The 22,954-nt window shown below is 38.7% G+C and overlaps 3 protein-coding genes across 4 annotated transcripts in view; all 3 read left to right on the top strand.

The window, feature by feature from the left end:
• The window catches only part of ngfb (nerve growth factor b (beta polypeptide)), a 31,061-nt gene extending 24,655 nt beyond the window's left edge, over positions 1-6,406 (top strand). For both annotated transcript variants that reach the window (XM_044348689.1, XM_044348688.1), the window contains exons 2-3: positions 857-1,007; positions 4,354-6,406. In XM_044348689.1, coding sequence (XP_044204624.1) covers positions 4,365-4,970 — 606 coding nt within the window. In that variant the 5' untranslated portion in view covers positions 857-1,007; positions 4,354-4,364 and the 3' untranslated portion in view covers positions 4,971-6,406. The remainder of the gene's footprint in view (positions 1-856; positions 1,008-4,353) is intronic.
• LOC122980554 (adenosine receptor A1-like) overlaps positions 1-22,954 on the top strand; it is a 719,840-nt gene that overhangs the window by 115,655 nt on the left and 581,231 nt on the right. The gene's annotated exons all lie outside the window — the stretch shown is intronic.
• tspan2a (tetraspanin 2a) lies at positions 12,217-22,923 on the top strand. The gene is made up of 8 exons (XM_044348687.1): positions 12,217-12,464; positions 15,328-15,430; positions 20,194-20,291; positions 21,024-21,098; positions 21,212-21,304; positions 21,393-21,464; positions 21,651-21,734; positions 21,844-22,923. Exons 1-8 carry the CDS (start codon positions 12,237-12,239, stop codon positions 21,907-21,909), a joined length of 819 nt encoding a protein of 272 aa, XP_044204622.1. The 5' UTR covers positions 12,217-12,236; the 3' UTR covers positions 21,910-22,923.

Consider the following 22,954-nt stretch of genomic DNA (forward strand, 5'->3'; position numbering starts at 1 on the left):
GTGATGGATTGTCTAGCTGGACTGGTGGCTGAATTTCACACTGTACAAAAATGAATTATAGTGCGATAAATGTCTGCTGTATATTGTTATATTGACTCATGTATTCATTACTGAATTGATACCCTGTACTGAATATATATCCCACCACACACACACACACATACACACACACACACACCCAAAGGACCACAATGGAAATAAGCTCTCTGGCTTTATTGTGTTTTATCCTTTTGACAACTACTGTTCAAAGATATGATGCCTCCTGGTTGAGGCTGTGCATATATTATTTATTTATTTATGTCGTGTATATATTTTATATTGTCAATAAAGAATTTCAATCAAATCAATCAATCAGTCAATTCTCCTGAAGGTGGGAAATCAATCCTGAAAATTTAAAAGAGAGAGGCAAAGCAGACAGTATCCTGACTTGAGAAAATATTTTGTAATGTTTACACCTCTTTAACCCCGCTGGTGTGGCTTCATATGCAAAATACCAAACTCTTAAATGTTCTTGTTTCTACTTGCTCCTAAATATTCTCCTGAACTTAATCTCCTAAAATATCCAGCAATATATCTGTCTGTTAAGGCACAGTAGAAATCAACAGCATCAGCAACAAAACTGTCAAAGCTAATATATATCCAAGAATGCTGACATTATTTACTATTAAACTCTACATGTTTCCACTGTAGATAATCTACATTATGCAGGTCTGCTTCTTTATTTCGGTATGTTCACTATGTGAGTATCTGGTGAGCGGGAATAACATATTAACTTTCTCTTCCCGCGTCAGTCTCACAAAGAATGTGTTTACAGTGGGTTTACGAGCCTGGTGAGACACTTTCTCTGCTTCAACAGGGCTGAGGAGTGGAGGCAGAGGAAGGCAGAGGTGTGCTGGATGGGGGCCACAGCCAGGCCTGATGGCAGGAGCCCAGAACACAGTACGCTCTAATCACGTCCTCTAGGTGCCTCCGAGGTGCTACAGTTCCCCTGAGGAGACACTGAAAAGGTACTGAGATGGATGGATGAGAGACCCCCCCTAAAAAAAGAAGAGCATAAAAAGTATATCTCCTACTGATAGATGTAGCAGCATGTAGACCAATCAGTGTGTCATTTAGTCATGTTTAAGATTGTGTTTGCACACTACTGTACGTCATAACATCCGAAAGTGTGACAAAAGTTTTAGGTCAGTAGAAACTTGACTTGGTTGAGTTCATATTAGCATACGTAGAAATTACAGTAATGCTCGAGAAGTTATTTTTCTGCAACATAAGAGTTGGGTTTTTTTTGGAGGAAATGGCACTGTTCATGTACAGCTTCTTCAAGCTCACTCATCACGATAAGCCAACTTGAACAGCGATGTGTCCAGCGCTATACTTCCTTTAACATGGTAACAAAGCTCAGTTCACAGTGTCAGCCGCATTGCACACAGAATAGTCATCAATTTAATATAAAACAAAAGCAATAATAATCACAGTATTTGTAGTTTGGCAGAGGAAGCTGCTATTTAGACCTTATTGCAGAAGGCACTACATCTGCTCTGTTGTCTGGTAGTAAATAAACTCTTTATACTGTAGTAAGGAAGTTTCAAGTCAAGTCAGTTTTTTTTTGTACAGCAATACAACATCCTCTATCCTTAGAACCTCGATTCGGATAAGGAACCTCCCCCCCATTCCCCCACTGCCCCCACCCCCCACCCCCCCAAAAAAAACACTTAAACGGGGAAAAAAATGAAGAAACCTCAGGAAGAGCAACAGAGGAGGGATCCCTGTTCCAAGACAGACTGACATGCAATAGATAAGGTAGATAAAACTACCTTATCAGACCATTTGCTTATATGTAACACATTTCTGATTTGGCCTTGTCTTTTCCAGGTAACTCCTCATCTATCCCACTTGTCAACAGACCTTTTTAACAGTAATTATTTTGACTTGTAAAAACAGGAAAGCACTGATCTAACAACATTTAGATGTTCCAGTAGTGAGCCAACCTGTCATAGTTGTTATTAATTACGCCTGTTATTAATCTCCCGCTGTGACATATGAAAATATCAGCTGACAGTTTTTACGCACCTAATCCTTCAGTAGAGCTCTATAACGACCGCTTTGCACACATACTGTATGAGATGCATGTCCTATAAAGTGTGCTTCAGATAGCAGCGTCAGCATCAGTTTTTTTATGACAACTTTGTATAAGTGACCATAATTGTCAGCCTCGCATTAATGATTTTGTTGTGTTTCTCAAACTTAAGACCCTTTTACTTCCTGCTAAAAAAAAAAAAAAAGATGTTGCCACTGGGGAGGCAGTGTGCTCATTCAAAGGTTTTTTTTCTTTTGTAACATTTTCATCACCCTGGGGTTGATTTCAAAATCTTACAAGCTTTTCCCACTGTACAAATGTTTCCTGTTTTATGTTGTGATATCAACTGTAGATTCATGTGTCCTACAGCAGTTAAACAAATTAGCACCTAATAGTCTCCTTCCAATCTCCTCTGTGGTGGTCTTATCTGTTCATAGCAATTATAATAATCATCTTAAAATTGAGCTTTCATGGGTTTTTTTTTTCATGTCTAAATGCTTTATCTCACAAAGAAGGAGAGAGCAGAGAGGTGAGGTGTGAGGACAAACACTAAGCTGAATTGGACAGACTTCACAAGGGTTTATTGTGTAATCATATCTCACATTATGTACCTCTGTATAGGCTATGATTTTTCTCTTGATTTGTTGTGCCAACATTTTTGACCCATGATCATTCACACCGACACCTGAGGCAAACACAGCTCATAATAAACCAACCTGACGGAGCCTGCTAGCAGCGTCGTCTCAGGTGTTAACATGCCTGTGATTCCTTTTGTTCTGTGTTAAATACAGTACACAGGCTGCTAATTTATGCAAGCCAGCGAGGTTCAGATGTTGTGTTGTGTGTTCTGATGTGTGGAGTTTGATGTGCGATGTCACAACAATGTCTGATCTATTCTTATACCTGACACTCTCGGCTCATGTTTTCATGGATATCCTGTAAGATCTGCAGTATTTATGTATATCATATTCTTCACTGGTCCAAAGGGAACTCAGCTATGTTTCTGGGGAGTTGTACTATTTTTTCCTGCAAAACCACAGATGAGCTCATTAATTTCTTTTTCGTGCCTCTGAAAACAGTTTGAGGATTATATTAAACTGCGAATTTAGCTGAGCTTGCCTCAAATTGCGAAAAGTGTTTGGGCTCATAAAGCAATCTCCAAAAATTGATGTCTAACTAAACTATATATTATAATTCACAAATAGTCACAGTTCAAGTTGCAATTTATTCATCCATAAAAATGTGGAAATTACAGCTTCAAAAGACCCATTTTCAAAGTAGCATTAAAATGTTTTAATTTAGATGAAATTTAGATAAGAGTTTACATCCTTCATACAAATCTCTCTGTCCTCCATAATCCTGCAGACAGCCGCTCATAATACACGGACGCCACTGTCCTCTCTGTGGATATTATTAAGTTAATAATTTCACAATTAACCACTAAATTAGATATCAAACATTCAATCACTTCCTGTTTACACAAACAAATAAAAAATAATTGAGCCTCTCTGGCAGTACTCAATATCCTGCCTCCTTCAGTAGGGTTGGCAGACTCTAACTTTTAACCCTAACCTCAAAGGTAGAATCTGCGATCCAAATGATTAGACCTTTAATCATCTAGAATGTAAACATAACCATTTAATTTGTGCAGCTTGTGTAATTGGGAAACATCCTTGGAGGAAGCACTGTAGATCAAGAAATTCCTGTAAATCTTCTGTAAAACTATATACTGTATGTCACACAGGAATCTTTTCATGTACTGTACTTGTGAAAACTGTTAATGCAAGTCCATTAAACCCTTAGTGTAAAGGAATGTGTGTTTTCTCACTTTAAAGAGGAGCTGCTACATGCATGCACCTAATTTAGGTTGATCACAGCTCAACATGTTGTACCATGAAACTGCAAACAGAAAATGGAGAGTATCCCCAAACCAGAGTAAAGCTCCCAAGAATTTATTGGAATGAAACGAGACACACGAGAATTTTTCCTTTACTGAATCTGTTCTCCTGCACTTGGCCTAAATACAGGATGTTATGTGCACATGTACCTTTCTGTTCCTCACAACTGCATCAGGAACATAAAAAGGTATCCAGGATTTTATCTAACTGTGCAGGAAGTAGGACAATTTTCCGGTAGAATTCCCTCAAAATAGAACATTCCTTTAAATGTGTGATAAATACAGCATGTAACATACCAGAGCAAGGCCTTATCAGCATGTGAATAAAGAATATATCTGCACTAACAGGAGTGTTTTCTGTGGTTGTTGACTCCCTCAGGTTGTGTGCCCATGAGGTCGTCTATGCTGGTCCTGTTCCTCTTCTTCAGTGCCCGGGCTATGGCCGCCATCAGAGGGGACTCGTGTGCAGCCACGACAGCACAGCAGCAGGATCCAGGCATCAACCCCAACATCATCCCCACAGTGGACCCCAAACTTTTCACCAAGCGCCGCTACCTCTCACCCAGGGTGCTCTTCAGCGCTCAGCCCCCTGATGCAGAGCCGGCAGGTTCACAAGGTGCCGGCAGGAGGACCCGCAGGGCAGCGGGGAAGCCTCAGCACCGCGGGGTGTACTCAGTGTGTGAGAGCGTCAGCGTCTGGGTGGGTAACAAGACCAAGGCCACAGACATCTCAGGCAACGAGGTGACAGTGCTACCAGACGTGAACATCAACAACGTCAACAAGAAGCAGTACTTCTTTGAGACGACATGTCACAGCGCCCGCTCAGGCAACTCGGGCTGTTTGGGAATCGATGCGAGACACTGGAACTCTTACTGCACCAACTCACACACTTTTGTACGAGCGCTGACTTCCTTTAAGAACCTGGTGGCTTGGAGGCTCATACGCATCAACGTGGCCTGTGTGTGCGTACTCAGCCGCAAGTCATGGCGACAGTAAAGACTTTATCTGCACATCACATCAGACTTACACACTCAAAAGGTCAAATACAAAACATACTGTACACACTCATACATGTCACACAGACATACTCATGCTAACGTGCAGAAAGTTATGACTTTCTCTGCATAACTTTATCACCAAAGACTTCTCACTCTCTGCACAAAGTAAATTATTGGTATAGGTCAAAGTATCAGGACTGCATGTACAGTATATAGACCAGGCCTGGGTCAAATAGTATCTGCAGCTGGTTTATAGCTTCAGTTTTATCTGTTTGGAGTACCAAACATTGAGCTGCTGTCACTTAACATCCGTCTATCTTCGCTGTGGTTTATGACAGGTTCAGTTTGCAGAGGTTTAGATGTTGGACCTGATTGCTTTTTCAAACAAGACAAGAATTTACCTTACATCTACATATTATCAATACTATACATTTAAGAAATACTTATATTCTACACAGTGATATGTTATTCTGGAAAAAGCATATATTATTTTTTTAGTCCTTAATATCTCCAGTACCAATCACCACGTGAAACAACAACAGTGTAATATATTTATTATAAATAAGGATTGATAATATGGATTGAATAATGGGAAACTGGCGACAATGGAAACAAGAAAACCACATTGACATAAAAGATGCATGAAAAGTGACTCCTACAAAATAAATGCCAGCTTTATTCAAACATAAAGAATGCAAAAAAAAGGAAAAAAGAAAGTGAAGTCACATCCTACCAAATGTTGAAATCATATTCAAATAATAGGCTAAGACGAATTCTCTTCTGAACTATATTATACATTTTTCATCATGAGCCAACGTATTTTGTACAATCTCAACGCATGTAGTGAAGGGACCTCTGCAGGTCTCTTAAAGTTGAGAGAGTTTTTAAGTTGTAAGAAATTTGATAAATAGCATTCTTACGTTTGCGTGTAGGAGTAAAAGTAGAGGGTTTTTATCTTTCACTTCGCTATACACTGGTGATTCAGACTCAGACAGAAAATGGTAATTAAGGAAACTGCTTTCAGCTGTCTGATTTTCCATGATCACTAACTGCTATGGAAAGATTTCAGAAATACCACTGGAACAATATACAGTGTGTGCTTTATCATTTATAGTCCAGTTATACTTTGCTTTTGGACCCTACTGTATATATATATATAATATTTCCTAATACTGGCTAAATTGGTGACAAACTGACCTCATGTCTGCAGGTACTGGACTTGTGCTGCTCCATAAAGAGCAGACGTGACACCTTGTTACTGTAAATGTAATTTACACTGTAATGTAATCAGACATTTGCCTTTGTGGGATCATGTGAGGTGAAAAACTCATACTTTCATATATTAATGAAATGATTTGAGCTGTAGAAATTTGCCTTCACACTAAATTTTATGACTAAACCTTCATTAAACCTCTGCAGCAGGTTTAAGTTAAATCTCAGATACAATGACCTCCAGTGCCATTTAGATGATTTCTACAGGATACAGCAGCTGGATTTTGACTAATAAACCACAGATTCAGAGGACACAGTAATGGGATTTAAAAGGCCATATGATTTTGTTGAAGACAGTACAGGTTTAAACCTGTCTTAAACCTTAAACCGCAGCTTAAGCGACAGAGCAAGAGAGAACACAATCATAATTGTCGTATTTTTCTCCCTCAGATTATTTTGCCCTGTAGCACAACTCACTCTAAGTAGTCTGACGCAACCCAGGCTCTTTGGAAGTACAATTTGACCCAGGTCTGATATAAACAAAACTTTTGTTAAAACGTTGTTATTGATATTGTTATTTATTAAACACTCACATACTTGCACTTTGTGTTTTATGATCTTTATTGTATGCAGAGAGCATGCCTGTTGTTCCTATCCAGCTCAGATTGAGTAACACTATGACATAAATCTTTTGAGGCCAAGATGGAAAAATGAAGAAACCCACATGGCTTCATTTCACTGCCAGTAATTTGCTGTTGTGGCTTTGTGTTGGGTTTTCCCTCCTGCTCTTCATTCTATAGTAAATATGAAACTACAGAAAAAAAGGCGAGCAATAATAACACAAATAAGACCGTTATTCCATTGTTCATCATTCAGGCTGCAGCTGATATTATCATGGCTTCTCATTTTCTTTGTTTTGGCAGTGACATTTCAGAGTAGTCAGTCAGCCCACACTACAAATTGCACTGGAGGCATACCATCAGTATCAGTTGTAATTTTTTTAGGCTAATAGCCCATTTTTCTATTGCAGCAGACGTGTAAGATGTCTGTGAGCTCAGAGAGTTTGGAGAAATGGGAACAGACACGAAGAGGAGCTGCTGAGATTATGTTTCTGGGAAACTGGCAATGTAAGAATAATATTCCCATTGAGCTGTCTACCTGTCAACTGTAAATATGAATTTTCAGAGCCAACTTCTTAATTTTACTACTGACTCGTGTTAACCAGCTCCTCCTCACCGCCTCCAACTGAAATGCAGCACTGCCATCTAAAGGTTGAAGGCAGGAACATGTCTAATATGTCTTCAAATAAAACTTGTCAAGACCTCTGCTGCTCACATATTGAATCACATGTTAGCATAAAACCAACAGAAATAGTTTACACTTCAGGTCAGGCATCATGAGGAGGTTTTTATTGATGGTTGTTATACCTACAAATTCAAAAAGCAGCACTAAAGCTTCATGAATTTTCATGAAATGTTAGTTTATTGCTCCTACAACATTGCATTTTCATCATTACAAAACACTATTTTACAAGAAAACGTAACATAATGCTCAGTAAACTGCATTAACATTGGCTCATAAGAAAGGCCAGAGGCTGGTGACTGTGTCTGCTACGCATGTGTCATGCTTAGTTCACAGTTCAGGTGATCTACTTGGACAAATGAGTACTTTGTTTTGTTTATCACTTCTTCATTGAACCAAATTATAAAACAAGACATACATTTGTGAAAACACACAGCCTGTGTGGGTGTGAGATACATATGGAGAAACACTTCATCTAGTTACAATTGTCCCTTTAAAAAAAATCTCATTTTATCTCAACCCAGATTATATGTTTTCATATATCTTTATTATGACAATACACTGCAAAACAGCATCATTGTTTACATTCCCATACCTTGGCTATAGTTTGCATTAGATTTAGACCTGTTTTTTGTGTCTCTGTAATATGTGAAACCAAAAGTCTGACTTTCAACTTTGAGAACGAGGTTTGGTATCAAGTAAGTACATGTAAATTTACATATAGGCTATATTTTGTCAAAATTATAAACTCCTCTTGACATAATTGCGAATAATAATAATAATAATAATAATAATAATAATAATAATAATAATAGGCCTATAGTGTATATATTTTCTAATGTGCAAGAATAATGACATCACTAATATTTAGAACAGATAAAATTACCATTGTAAGCAAAAATAATGAATTGAGCATGAAAGTTCATTCTTGACTTTGGAAATAGTGGTTTGACCAAAAAAAATAACTTACAAAGACTGTGAGATGCGGTTGAAAGCTCCAGAAAAAGCAAGCAAGAGGACCTTGAGTTAAGATTATTTTCGTGCCAAAGAATAATGAAAGTATAAAACCAAAGTACAAGCAACTATAAAGTAAGGAAATTAATTCTTAAAAAGATTAACTATATATATGCAAAGTAAATGTTAAAATAAAGGCAAACATAACTAGAAATACTGACAATAAACCAGAAAAGACAACAAAGCAACTTCCTTCCCTCATATAAACTTTTGTACACAAATGCAGCACAAAACCAGTGTCTACTTGCTTTTCTCATCTTGTCCACTAGATGGAGACAATGATGAGCGCAGACACTTCTGTGTGTCTGTCCTGTCCTGTTCATTTCTTTGTCCTCTTGGTGATGCTGCATGCCACAAATACAAATATATGCTTCTGTTTTTCAGATGTTAATACAAACTGTACAGACACTAAAGACAATTCACTCACAGTTCCTGTGTTTCATGTTAGTCCACCACTATGTTTCATAACCCGACATGTCTTTTGCCACTTTGATGGTTCTTCTGATCTGATTAACATGTCCTCATATCACCACATTGTCTCCCTTCACCTATGATGTGTCTCGGATCATAAGGATGACTCACAGTTGCACCATATGGAGATCAGGTTACATTATTGCACCAGATTTACATATCAAGCACTGACGGGGGGGGGGGGGGGACTGGGGAACTGTGGAAGGATAATGGGATTTTGACTCCATTATACACTGAGGATATGGTTTCAGTTTGGGTGTACTTCCACTGTGATAATTACAGCTCTGAATTCAGGACAGGATTGGATGACAAAACTGATACTAGATTAACATTGATTCAGTTCAATGACCGCATTCATTGTTACATGGAAGCTATTAATCATTTGTAATTCAGCTCATGATTAAACTCCTCAATTTATACTATCTCTCTATCTATCTATCTATCTATCTATCTATCTATCTATCTATCTATCTATCTATCTACTGTCATAAAGGAATCCTTTCATATTTCTGCAGTTTTTCGTTGTTATCTGAAAATAGAGGAAGTAGGCAGTGATGTGATGTGTCTCATGATCCACCCAGACTGATCCTCGCTGATACCCTGGCGGACAAACACGGTGTCGCTGTTTCCCTCCCACATCAGTGCAGCGAACAAAGGCAGCACAAACATGAGAAGCTTGAATGTGAGAGCGGGTGAACCCGGGCTGACCCCCTCCGGCCTGCGGAGAAGACACACAGAGGAGCTTTGGTGACGCTCCTTGCTTGATGTGATCCTCATTCACATGTACTGGCTTTCTGTCAGTGTGCCAACGCAACACCACAACACATGCATGTATACACGTCTGAATTATAGTAATCATGAAACAAATATAGGAAAGTAAAATGGACTTATAAACACAGACACAAAAAGAATACAGAGGTTCACAAAAAAAGAATAGGCTGCAACTCTGCTATTCAGAGAGCTATAATTAAAAGTTTAAGGTTGATTTCTCGCTAGATTTTATTGGAATATACACTGTATTATTTTATATTTCAATATCAATATATATTTCAATTTACTTTTAGGCAAACCAAAAAAAACTGACTAAAGATTCTGCAAAGCCCCTGAAGTACTTAAAAATTGTATTTTTTATCTTGTACACACAGTTATTAATCATTTGCACAAGATCTATAACATGATTATTACCTCACTGATGTGGGATGTAAATATATGCTTATGTATGATATGTGTGCAAATGTGCTCACAAGTTATTACCTTGTTCCAAACATGATAACAAGAACAGATCTGTGAGGATGTTATTTACATCTGTATCAACTTCCATGGTAATCCATCCAATAGTGTCACGAACAGGCTCAGTGGCAGCGACAAAAAAGGGAATCACACATGAATAAAGCTTCTAAAATAGCATTTATTGTCAACTTAAAACACAATAATGTTCGTCAGCTAAGTCAGTAATGAATGCAATGTGTGGATGAGCAAAGTATGTGTTGTGTGCAAACAAAACGAAACCCTAATCCATCTGGCTGGTGGAGGCCTGGGAGGAAGAAAAGAGCAAGAGGTTAACAAAGAAGCAGCCTAAATAGGCTGTGGCCAAAACTACCCAGGTGCAGGTAATTTCCTGATTTCCTTTCAAATCCCAGCCACTGGCTCCTGAGCCAGGAAACCAAAGCAACCTCTTACAAAAAAAGGCAAAGAGAGGAACATCACAATAAAGATATAATGAAACACTGCCATCCCCAGAGCCACGAGGCTAATATGTAAAGATGTCGTTGTTGTGGACTTGTGGGCTCCGTAGGATTCAGTAAAAGTTTTTGAGACTAAATCTAAAAGCTTTAGATCTTCATGATGTGAAATATATTCTAGAGACAATATGTAACAGTTAACTAAATAATAATAATAATGAATTTTATTTATAGAGTGCTTTTCAGGACGCTGCACAGAAGAAAAAATCTATTATAAAATACAGTAACAGCAAGAAAACACACTAAAAGTACATTAAGTAAAATAAATATAAAATAGTTAAAACACGTTACAGACTATTTTTTGTGTCTGGTCAAAACTCTTCTGTAGGAGGGTAGGAAGGCTCATGACCTCTGTATGTGTAAAATCATGGCGACTTCTTTTAACTGTTTAAAAGTCAGGGACTTCCCGTAATCTCAGGTCACTGTGTTTCAGGTGCGACTGTACACAAGACTCCATGTTTCCATAATAAACACTAATGCCAGTAAGTGTGATGAAGGGCGATATGCAGATTAAAAGTGGCTTTGTGAGAAAAGATTACTGAGTTGATAAACTCTTCTCCAACTTAGTGAAAGCCAAAATGTCCCTGGCTGCTGAGAAGATGTGAATTTGGGTAAAAGTGTTCTGTTCACTCTTACAGTGAATCCCAAAGAGAGTCAGTCTAACAGTTCAACTTCATTATATTTACTCATAGCACAAAGAAATGGGAGAAACAAACAGATGGCAGATTTATATACCAGTTTTACATCTTCCACCCACAGAGATAGTTACATAATTTGATAGTTTGTCATATCTGCAGCCACATTTATTTTTACAAGGGAGGTTTTTTGAACAAAGTGTGATCAAACAGGATGTAACTTGGCGTTTAAAAAAAAAAAAAATCTTTGACAGGAATCGTTTTATAAATATGTCCTTATTATCACTGTGCGCACCTCCAGGATGTCACACTCAGAAATTAACCTGTTTCTCAGGGGACTTCCCAGAGGCTTCTTCAGGGGCCCCAGATCGTCCCTGAACCCCACCTTGGGGCACACACACACACACACACACACACACACACACACACACACACACACACACACACACACACACACAAACACACACACACACATATCAGCTCATGGTCACTTTTGGGGACATTACATAGACTTGCATTAATTTCCTGGAAACTAACCTTAACCCTAACCTTAACCTCTGACCCAAAAATCAGCTTTTTCCCAATTGAGGTCACGACTTTTGTCCCAAATTGGACAAGCCGTCCCTAATTAACTGGTCCTAAGTCTGAAATTTGTCCCCAAAAGTAGCCTATGACATACCAAAAACACACACACACACACACACACACACACACACACGCACGCACACACGCACACACACACACACACACACACACGCACACACACACACACACACACACACACACACACCACACGTATACATATATACGCAAACGCACACATAGAAACATACACACAACGATGGGCGGCGCGAGACAGCGTGCAGCCAGCTTGTGCAGCTTGTGCGCATGTCTTCATATGTGGATGGATGGTTGTGTAGCGGTGCAGCTCTCATCATTACATGCTTGATGTCCAGCTGGAAGAAGAAGAAGCGAGGATTTGCAGAATATTCGCATCCAGAGGGCATCGCGCTTCAGATCGGAGATATCGACAAATCAGGTGACATCATGAGCAAAGTGCAGGGAGGGATGAAATGCGTGAAATATCTGCTTTTCGTCTTCAACTTCATCTTTTGGGTAAGTCAAGCTCCACAAGCAAATAAACATGCAGTCATTTTAACCAAATCTACTGAACAGTCTGGTCATCTTTATTTGTATTTTTTGTTGTTGTTTTTTTGTCAGAGGAGGATTATCAAGCTTTGTTTTCATATGGAGAACCTGTCAGTGTTCTTGTAGTGTTTACATGTTAAACATAGAAGAAACAGTCTGTCTCTTGGTTTTGTTTGACAGGGTTTTTAATCAACCTGCTTTCAATATTCCCTGGAGTTGGGACTGATAATGTAATCGTGCAGACTGCCTCTATCCACCTGCTCTGTGCACACAACTCTAACTCTTTACTGTCTCTCCAAATTCTCACACAAATCCTGAATTGTATTATCACTCTTCTTCTTTTCATTCAAGTCAATTAAGTAATTTATAAAGTGCTGAAAGCATCTTCTATCTATGAAATGTTTTTATTAATTAATAGTTCATCACAAAGGAGCCTTTAAACCATTGAACCTTTGAAGACTCATGTGATTAATGTAATATTTAGTGTATTGTGATCATACAGCAGCACACACATCAGACCTGCAGTGTGTTGCAACTTTTCCAACACACCCACCCTGTTTAGATCCTCTCTCATGATTTGGCATTGTGCTGTGACTTTCCTACTGCAGGTCTGAGGGTGTTTTTCTTTTCCTTTTTGCAGACAGCGTTAATCTGTTTTAGGTACATCATGGAGGTTTGTGTTTTCGTCTGTTATGCTACATCAGGGGTTGCCCAGATAAGATTGCTTGTGACTCCGTCTGGCGGCAGAAGCAACTGTGGAATCACTTTCGATTTGCTGTGCGGAGACTTCATCATCTGACATTATATGGATGTTATGTCGGGTCTTGTTGTTATTTGTCCAGACGAGGGTGTGAACATTTGGTAAAAATGTGCATATGCCAAATTACTTTGCTAATGCTTTCACCTATGTTTGTAGGATCTGCTACTGCATACACGCATAGTTTTGAATTTAACATGTTAAATGAAAAATTGTTGGTTGGGCTACAAAAAAAGGGAGAAAAAAAGATTATTTTCATTAACATGTTGGAAAATAGTGAAAAGTCCAAAGAGAAATCTTCAAATCACTGCTTTTTGACCAACAGCCCCAAATCAAAAGATATTAACATCAAACTATCAAATAAGACAAAGAAAAGCGCTCAAGAAGTTGTGTAGTATTTGGCATATTTCCATGAAAAATGACTTCAGCAATTGCTGATTTATCAATAATCAAAATAGTTGAGTTATTTTCCTTTGATTGAGTAATTGATTAACTGACTATTTCAGCTCTAGATGCTGTTACAGACTCATGTAACTGTCTCTGATGGGCACTGATGTTCTATTGCTAAATGATACAGTATATATGAGTTTAAGCGGCTGCGTTGGCTCATCGGTGCTCTGTAAGACGATCACTTGTGTCCAAAGTAGTGTCACCCAAACAGACAGCATCCTCTTTGTTCAGGAGTTTTGGGACTGAAAGCAGAGCTGTTGTGGTCCGAGCCAAAAGGGGCGTACAGTACGCTGTCATTTTGGGGTGCAGAGCCAACAAGCAGCCAATGCCAACGTTGAGTTACATCACCAAGGCACTGTGAGGCTGGCACAGCCTGTGGCTGAAATGCACCATGGGAGATAGACTACTGATGCTGATGCTGATGGTGATGCTGGCGTTCAGACATGATACTTTGATGGGCCATATGGAAACACGAGTTGCTGTTTCAAAGTGTTCTGTCATTTTTTTACTTTCGCTGTAGTTTCCTGCCAGCAGATTCTTGCCTTCTTGGGGCTTGATGAGTAGAAAGAAGAGGCTTCATAGACTAAACAGGTTTTGTTATAGATGTGTTCAAAGAATTTCAGGCTTTTTTTGAGTTTAGAGTTAAAAGTTTAAAGTGGGTTTTTTTTCACCAGCACCTGCAAATTCATCACCAGAGCTCACGACTCTGGCACTATAAGATAAAGATGATAGACATGAGTTGTCATCATCTAACCTGTTTATTGTTTTTTCACTTTTAGATGTGTTGTAAATGTTGAAAAACTGAACTTCTGTTCTGCACAATATTAAAATTGTCACAAGACAAATTATTCTTTAGTAAATCTGTACACATTTAGTATTAAAAGCCCTCATCTGTCTCTTAATTAAATATAACGCTAACGGTTTAAACCAAATAATGCTCTTTAGGTAGGTCTAGAAGGTCGGGAGGATTAACTTTCTCATGGTGACACTTCGGTTTCAATCGATGGTCTATTTCTGGTCAAGTTCATCTAGGGAGCAATGATCCTTTCAATGAACTCATGAAGCACATCACACTTCACATCTTGTTTTTAACTTAGGTTACACTTCAACATACGGTATTTCCACTAAAAATGACTTGGATCCTTGTCTTATACAGAGAGAATAGCTGACTTAATTTAATGGAAACAAATGTTCTTTTGGCAGTCAGTCTTCCAGTCTATGATCCATTTGAGAGTCTGAACAAATCTAACACTGTTGGATTCTTTAAAAAACCTTTAGACGCTCAAGAGGTGAATGCATTAACATTTCTGGCAGCAGTTTGTTTAGAATGAACAGAAGAAAGCCAGGCAGTGAGCATCAATAGCCACTTTACTGATGAGACAAAGAGAGGAGAAGAGCGCCACCTGCAGAATCTTAATCAACAGAAGAAAAAAAAACATGACAGGCTGAGAAGTGATTTCTGAGAAAACGCACCAAAACATGAGAGATTTTATCGCTAAAGACACTATTTAAAGCCTAAAAACAGGGAACACATGTCAAGTAATGTGTGTATTGTTATTCTAACATTATTATTATTATCCTCTAGATGTGTTCTGACATGATTTTATGTTGATCGTTCCTCAGCTGTCAGGCTTGTTGGTGCTGGCTGTGGGACTTTGGCTCAGGTTTGACCCACAAACGGTGGAGCTCTTGACAGGTGACAAAGCCCCCGACACCTTCTTCATAGGTAAGTAACCGTTTCTGCAACACCTCACTTACATCTACAGAACATGAAATATGACTCAAGATAACTGAGTTGAGTGTAGCTATTTATTTTTTTGTGATAATTTTTTGTGACTATGTTAATGCAACTAATGATATGTGGAGGAAGCAAGTCAGTGTGAATTTTGTTTGCCAGATAACTAACGATTATTTTCATTATTGATAAATCTGTCCATTATTTTCTCGATTAATCGTTTGGTCCGTAAAATGTCAGTAAAAGGCAGAAAATGCCAATCACTGTTTTCTAAAGCGCAAGGTGATGTCCTCAAATGTCTAGTTTTATCCCAACCAAAAGTCCACAACCCAAAGATATTCAGTTTACCATCATAGAGGTTTAAAGGAACCAGAAAATATTCATATTTAAGAGGCTGGAACCAGAGAATTTGGTCATTTTTTTCTTAAAAAAATATTCAACATAATTAATCAAGTATCAAAATGGTTGCAGATTAATTTTCTGTCAATCAACTCATTGTTGCAGCTTTAAACAACAGTTCAACATCTGGAAACACTTTACTTTAAAAGTCCCCCTATTTAGCATTCAGAGGCCGTACATAAACATTTAATAAATGGCCACACACTATATTGTAGTTGTACTGTATAAGTACAATATACTTATATAGTAATATAAGATATAAGTGTTTATTAATGTACTTGTAAATAAGTATAACTCCTCCTGTGGGCATCTACATGTGGAGGCTATATAGTAAAATACAGTTGTAATAATATAAAAGTCTTCATAGAATGTCTTTATATGAGCTTATAACTACATTATAGTGTCTTATAAACCACTTATAAAATGTTGAACTCTTCTTATAAATGCTAAAAAGACAGTTTGATATAACAAGTGTAAAGTGTGAAAAGTGTGATGACGATGATAAATCAGTCTCAAAGAATTATTTCACTTTCAGGGGTAAAATAAAACTAATTTGAGTGTAAAACAAATTATCTGTCCTTTAATCAGTCTCCTTTTCAGTGTACACAGGCCAGCGGCAGACTTCACGCCCGCTGACGTCAGGTTTTATGATTTAATAGTCATTTTACAAGCCCTTGTTAACTTCCCGGGAGGATTCCCCTCCGCCATCTTACTGCAGACCCGCTCAGGGGCCGCAGGTGTGAACGAGAGCTGATGAACGGTTAACAGGCACATTTTACCCTCGATGCACTGTGATGTTTCATTGCTCCTTTTGCACAAAGCAGGATGGAAGCTCACGTTTCCGAGAGGTTTTACTCATCACTTATACCCTCAATTATCAAGTCTGCCTAGGGGCAGAAGTTTTCCATTTTAAAACCGCAGATCCCGCCCCCTCGCTCCGCACGTGATCTGTGGTGCTACACGGTGAAAGAGGACATGTCAATTGATTATCGAAAGGCACCATTAGTGTTAGTGCTGGGGTTATAGAGAGAATTGCTTGTGTTTAAAAAACATTGATTTGATCTTCATTTCCCTGGAATAACACAAATCGATCAATCAGACATGCCCAAGCGGTGACACATTGACAAATAGAGCCATTATCTGATTAATGAACAGCTCCGTCTCTGAATTTACAGCATCTTATTAGTTTGCAGCACTTTGGGCTAAGGTGGCTTTTGATCAATATTGAAAGAGTTGATTGCAAAGATCCCAATAAAACACACAGAAGACAATTAAAACGTACAATAGACGAGACAAACACCCTTCAGTGTTCAGTAGTGTTGTAGTACTCCCTACAATAGGCCCTCTCTCGCTCGATCTCGCTCTCTCTCTCTCTGTGGGCGCAGATGATTAGAATGAAGCCTATTCTTGTTACTCCCGTTTAGACCATGACCTAAAATGGTGACTTCACTTCATCAGCTCTCTGCTATGCTTTCATGGAACTGGCTGCCTCCCTCAGGAGAGAAGGAGCAGGCTGGGTGGGGCAGGTGACAGGAGTTTTTCCTGAAGACGCTGACAAAAAAAAAAAAAAAAGATACAGTAGCTTGTGGAAATATGAGGAGAAAGGCAGAGAGAGATCACAGGGGAAGTCTAAGAGTTATTTTTGAGCCTTTCAAATGAGGTAAAAGTCTGATGAAGAATAAGATCTGTTTGTCAAGTGGGAGAGAAATGTAAATGTTACAGGAAATACAAAACAGAACATATGCAGGACATTAATGCCGTCATACACAGTAGGAGAGAAGTATTATGCAGCTAAAATATACTTATGTTCTCACAGTTATCTGTTCATGCAAACTGCCGCAGGTGTGATACATTTAATTTAGTTTAGTTTAATTTGACATGCAAATATTGTGCAGCTCCTCTGTTAACGTCAACCTCTGTCACACATATTTTTAATGTGTACGTTTACTCAAGTACTGGACCTTATTGTACTTTATAGCACTTCAGTTGTGTATTTCTTACTTTTTTCATCTACTCCGCTACATTTCGGAAGCAAATATTGCACTTTTCACTCCCACTACGTTTATGGGACTGTTTCTTTGCCGTCACTTCCTGAAGTCTCGGCTGGTTGCCCGGCAACCTCACAGCAGGGACGACAACAAGACTTTCAGGAGGTGACCTCTGCTGGCATGGAAGTAGTTATCTTTAGTGATCTTTAGAGGTGCCTGTAGGAAGGTGTTGTTACCTTTGGACAGAGCCAGGCTAGCTGTTTCCATCTGTTTCCTGTCTTTGTACTAAGCTAAGCTAACTGTAGCTTCGTATTTACTGTACAGACATGAGCGTAATAGCAATATTCTCATCTAACTCACAGCAAGAAAGCAAATAAGCAGATTTCTGAAAATGTCAAACTATTCCTTCTAAGATTTAAATACAAATCATACATACAATTACATAAATCTTTCCAGCTACAACATTAAAATGCTTTTTACTCATTAATGCATCAATAATAATAATTCAATAACTTGTAATAAAACACTGAAAGTTGACACGCTACATAATGAGAAGTACATTTTGCTGGTAATACTTCTGTACTTTAACTTAAGTAAAATTTTGAATGCAGGTATTTTTTTTTATCTCTACATATACTTAAATAAAAGATCTGATTCTGAATATTTCCTGCACATCAGCTGATGTAGCCATGAGCAGCCTTTTTTTGGCAGCAACAGTCTCATAGTTGTCCGTTTATCTACATATCTGGAAGATCCCGCATGAAGATCGATCACAGTGGAACCATAGCAACAAAGTAAATACCGTGAGGAGGTGCCTGAGCAGAACCGTGGCCGCTTACATGCACCTAGAGCAGAGAGACTAAACAGAGTGATACCATAACAAGGCAAAGTGGCGGCATTCCCTGTGGGTGATTCACTTTCCATCCTGTCACCTTTGTTGCCCCGTGCACCAGCGGGTAAACAGCCGTAATGTGCGCACGTGCAAAAGTTACAGACAGAAACTAACATTTGTATTTCAAACTGATACCTGCTACCAGTTTTAACAAGGAGGAAGTATACTCCTCCAGGTTCCACTCAGAGGAAGTGCTGCAGTAAAAACATCACTGCTGGGCTCAGTTCAGTGTAGACATTTTGTATACACAGTAGAAGCTGTCTTGGCTCATTACATTTTCCATTGCTAACCCAGACACTATTTGAAGCAGTGCATCCCTCACTTCCAGTTCCCTGCAGCCCCGCGGTCTATTCGCCGTGGATGGCCCTGTCTTTACCTCCCCTTTTGTTCAACAGCAGGAAAACAACAGCTTGCATCCCCTCCCTTGTGGATTAATTAAATTGCTGCAGTGGTTGCTGTCTATGTCACTGATTAGGCCCTTAGCATGGACCTCGGGGACGGGGGCTGGTGTATAGTTACAGTGTAGAGGGCTCGGTAGCGAGGGCTGGGAGCAGGGGAGGTGACGACATACTCGCTTGTAGGGAGCCGGGAGGTTGAGGGTTGTAGTCAGATTCTGCAGGAATCAGAGCCCTGAAAATTTGATTTGGCTTTTTACCAGACAGATGGCATCTGTTTTACTGCTTTACCCTGCAGGACCATGAATGCATAAAGTCTGAGTAACTGGAGATAACACCAATGTATCAAAAAAGTAAGCTGAAGGCCTTGTTTCTCATAGACTCAAACAGGTGTAGATGGGGAGGAATTGCAGCTATTTGCAGCTGTGCAGTGTTTTGTTTAACGCTCTGACAGAGATGGCTACTGCAGGTATTTATTATCAGTGGTTTCACATATTAGACTGTCTCAACAATCCCTGAGCCATCTCAGAATCAATACTTTTGAAGAGATTTATGTGTCTTTGTGTTATTTTTAACTCAGACACAGTGGCCACTACATTACAGATGCAGCTCACACACCAATTTCTAATTTGACGGATTAAATATTATTGCAATAAGCCAAACAAACAAAAAGCGTTTGTAGCTGTACCAAGTTATGTCAGAAATTTGTTGAATTTCAGACGTCTTTCATCTCCACTCAAAGCTTCAATTCACAAGCGGCTGCACTAAAGCGGCACGCTGATAATCAGACTGAATGGTGGGAAGCGGTTCAGAGGTTTTAGGCTACTATAAAGGATTTTCCACCTACACGTTTCTGCTGGTAGTGAAACACAACAACAGTCCTTTTATTAAATTCTGCTTCAACAAAGAGCTGAAAGCACTTGGATCATGCTGCCATCCTCAGTTGAAGCGCTGAACTGCAGTCATGTGACAGAGAGAGAGAAACACTATAATTAGATTCTAGTGTTTTCCCATTTAGCAGCATTTCCTAGTGCTAATCTATCCGTTTCTGTTTCTCTCTCTCTTGCTCTCTCTCCACAGCTGTGTACATCCTTCTCGGTGCAGGAGGGTTAATGATGATCGTCGGGTTCTTTGGTTGTTTCGGGGCTGTACGTGAGTCTCAGTGTCTACTTGCATCGGTGAGTTGAGGTGTTCAAAGGTGCTGTGTCTCCTCTCGGGACATTATTTGTGCACTGCAGTGTTGTATTTTGATGTTCGTTTAGTGGCATTTTAAAGATAAATTAAGTACAAATATGAATTCTTACCTATAAGTCTTTTTCACAGGCCTGTAATTTCTGAAAAAAAAAATACATTTCCAAGATGTTTCGTGGAAAGAATTATGTAATTTTTTTGCTCATTATTGGAGAAATACTGTTCACACTTCCAATTATTTTCTAGTGTAACCAAGAATCTTTTAGTCAGTGGAGAGCAGGTCAGCTGAACATGCAAAAATGTTAAATTTGTTTGTAGAGAAGCAGACAACTCAACAAATATGGAGAATAATGTTTACAGTTATAAATTAATAATGAATTAATATTTTCTTGTGTTTAAAGTAAAGTTTTTATTTCAGGGATATTCTATTTTTCTGTAATTAGTACCAAAACTCAATATATTTATTTCCAGGAAACTTCCTAGGAAATGATTAGGTCATTGAAAAAACAATTGTTTTGGTGAAATTGTTTTGTAAACTGCTGTTTTCAAGTTATTTGTCAACAATTATAATCTCGTCTATGAAGACATATTTTATATTATTATAACTGTGTTTTACTATATTGTCATTCCATTATCACTTATGATTGCCCACAGGAGGAGTTACAGTAGTTCACAAATACTTTAATAAACACTTAATAAGACTTTTTCCTGTTTTGCAGTTCTTCGCCTGCCTCCTGATCATCTTCGGTGCAGAGATTGCCGCTGGCGTGTTTGGATTCATAAACAAGGAACAGGTGCAGCACTTGAGTTATTTATATTTTTTTGATGAATCAAAAAGCAATCTACTCGATTTACAAAAACTCACTTAAGTAACCATTTTTTTTGTTTTATGTCTTATCAATAACAGATCGTTGAGGAAGTCCAAAAGTTTTATAGCAGCTCCATCACTGACGTCTCTGATGCGAATGTCACTGCGATAGCATTCGTTTATCACAGAACTGTGAGTAAAACTGGGCTTGTGTTTAGTTGCCTCCTTCGTGTGTTGGCTACAGGTAATGTCATCTGTGTGTTTTGGTTTACATTTACAGCTGAACTGCTGTGGAGGTTCGACACCAGAAAGTTCTGCTCCTCTGTGTACAGAAGCTCCAGAGGACACTCAGGTAAACCTGCCTGCTGCAACACTTTACACCCACATGGTGGCAGTAAAGGTTCATTTTAAAATTACAAGATGTGCTGCAATTTAGTGTTAATTAACACAAGTGTCAGTGATGTAAAATAACTCACAGCAGGGTTGTGTACCTGTAATTATCAATATGAATGCTGTGCTGTTGTTTTATTTGTTTTAGGACTGTCTGACTGCAATAACAGACTTCTTTAATGAAAGGCTGCACATCATTGGATACACTGGGATTGGTATTGCAGGAGTAATGGTAAGAATTCACAAAATATATTAAGTTTACACCTCATAAACCCAACATAATCATTCCTCTGTCAGTCTCCATAGATGTTTTAACATGTCTTACAATGTGTGTGTTTCAGATCATCGGAATGATCTTCAGTATGGTCCTGTGTTGTGCCATCAGGAACAACAGGGAGGTTATATAGTAGGTGGTGAGATGACCTCCCCCACTGCCACCCTGACCAGCAGGCCCACTACAAGCTCACTGAACCCTTCATAATCAACCCGTCTTAATAAGAAGGGAAACACCAAAGTTACATTTCAAAGCCATTTCTCATAGTCCAGACTGATCTGTTGGGGAGGTTCACTGAATAGCACAAAAAGAGAAAGAAGTACAACAAATCCCACGGGCCACATTCAACACGATACGCTGGATTGTCATCGTCACACCTTCCCCTCGACTCCACCAGCACTGAAACACTAATTTATTTCTGATCTTTTCCATAACACATGCTTCTGCTTTTGGCACAACTCTGTGACATTCCTCTGTTTTTAACGTCCTTTTGTTACACTGCTGGCGCTCCAGAGGCTACAACACAGTACATGAAGCCTTCTTAGACACAGGAATGTTGTAACTGAGGAGTATTTCTGTAAATATGGACACCTATTTTATGCATCTGCCGTTAACATTATTTATTCTGTGCCCTCTCTTGCTCTTTTTATGTCATTTATAGGCCTAATGCCAATCATACTTTGTGTGCTTAAATGTTTTGAGGACTAGCCTGACTGCAGAATACATTTCCATTATGTGCCTATTTAGTCACACAGTCAAGCCTCTCAGCTACTCTCCTACTTATCTATTCCTTGTGATTTGAAGATGTTCATAAATACTGTGCTTGTTCCCTGCCACCACTTTCAAGTATTTATACTTTAAAGCACAATAGAGGAAATGTAGATATGATATCAACCCAAAGGGTTAGGAAAGGTCTGATGATAAACTGCCACTCTGTAAATCTCTAAATTCATCTAAAAGGTCACGAGTAACTCGACGTCCTGAGCTCTTCTGGAGCATGTGTGAACTGTAACAGTAAGCTAGTTTGCATTTTGTGTGAATTATTGTGGATGTAAATTTTGTTGGTGTGCCAATAAGATGTGAATTATAGAATAATATAGTTTATGTCACACTGTTAACCATAATAAAAAAATATCGGGTGCTTTTATTGAGATGTTTGACTGGTTTCTGTTTCCTGC

The sequence above is a fragment of the Thunnus albacares genome, chromosome 4 (genome assembly GCF_914725855.1).
Source record: "Thunnus albacares chromosome 4, fThuAlb1.1, whole genome shotgun sequence".
Taxonomy (NCBI): Eukaryota; Metazoa; Chordata; class Actinopteri; order Scombriformes; family Scombridae; genus Thunnus; species Thunnus albacares.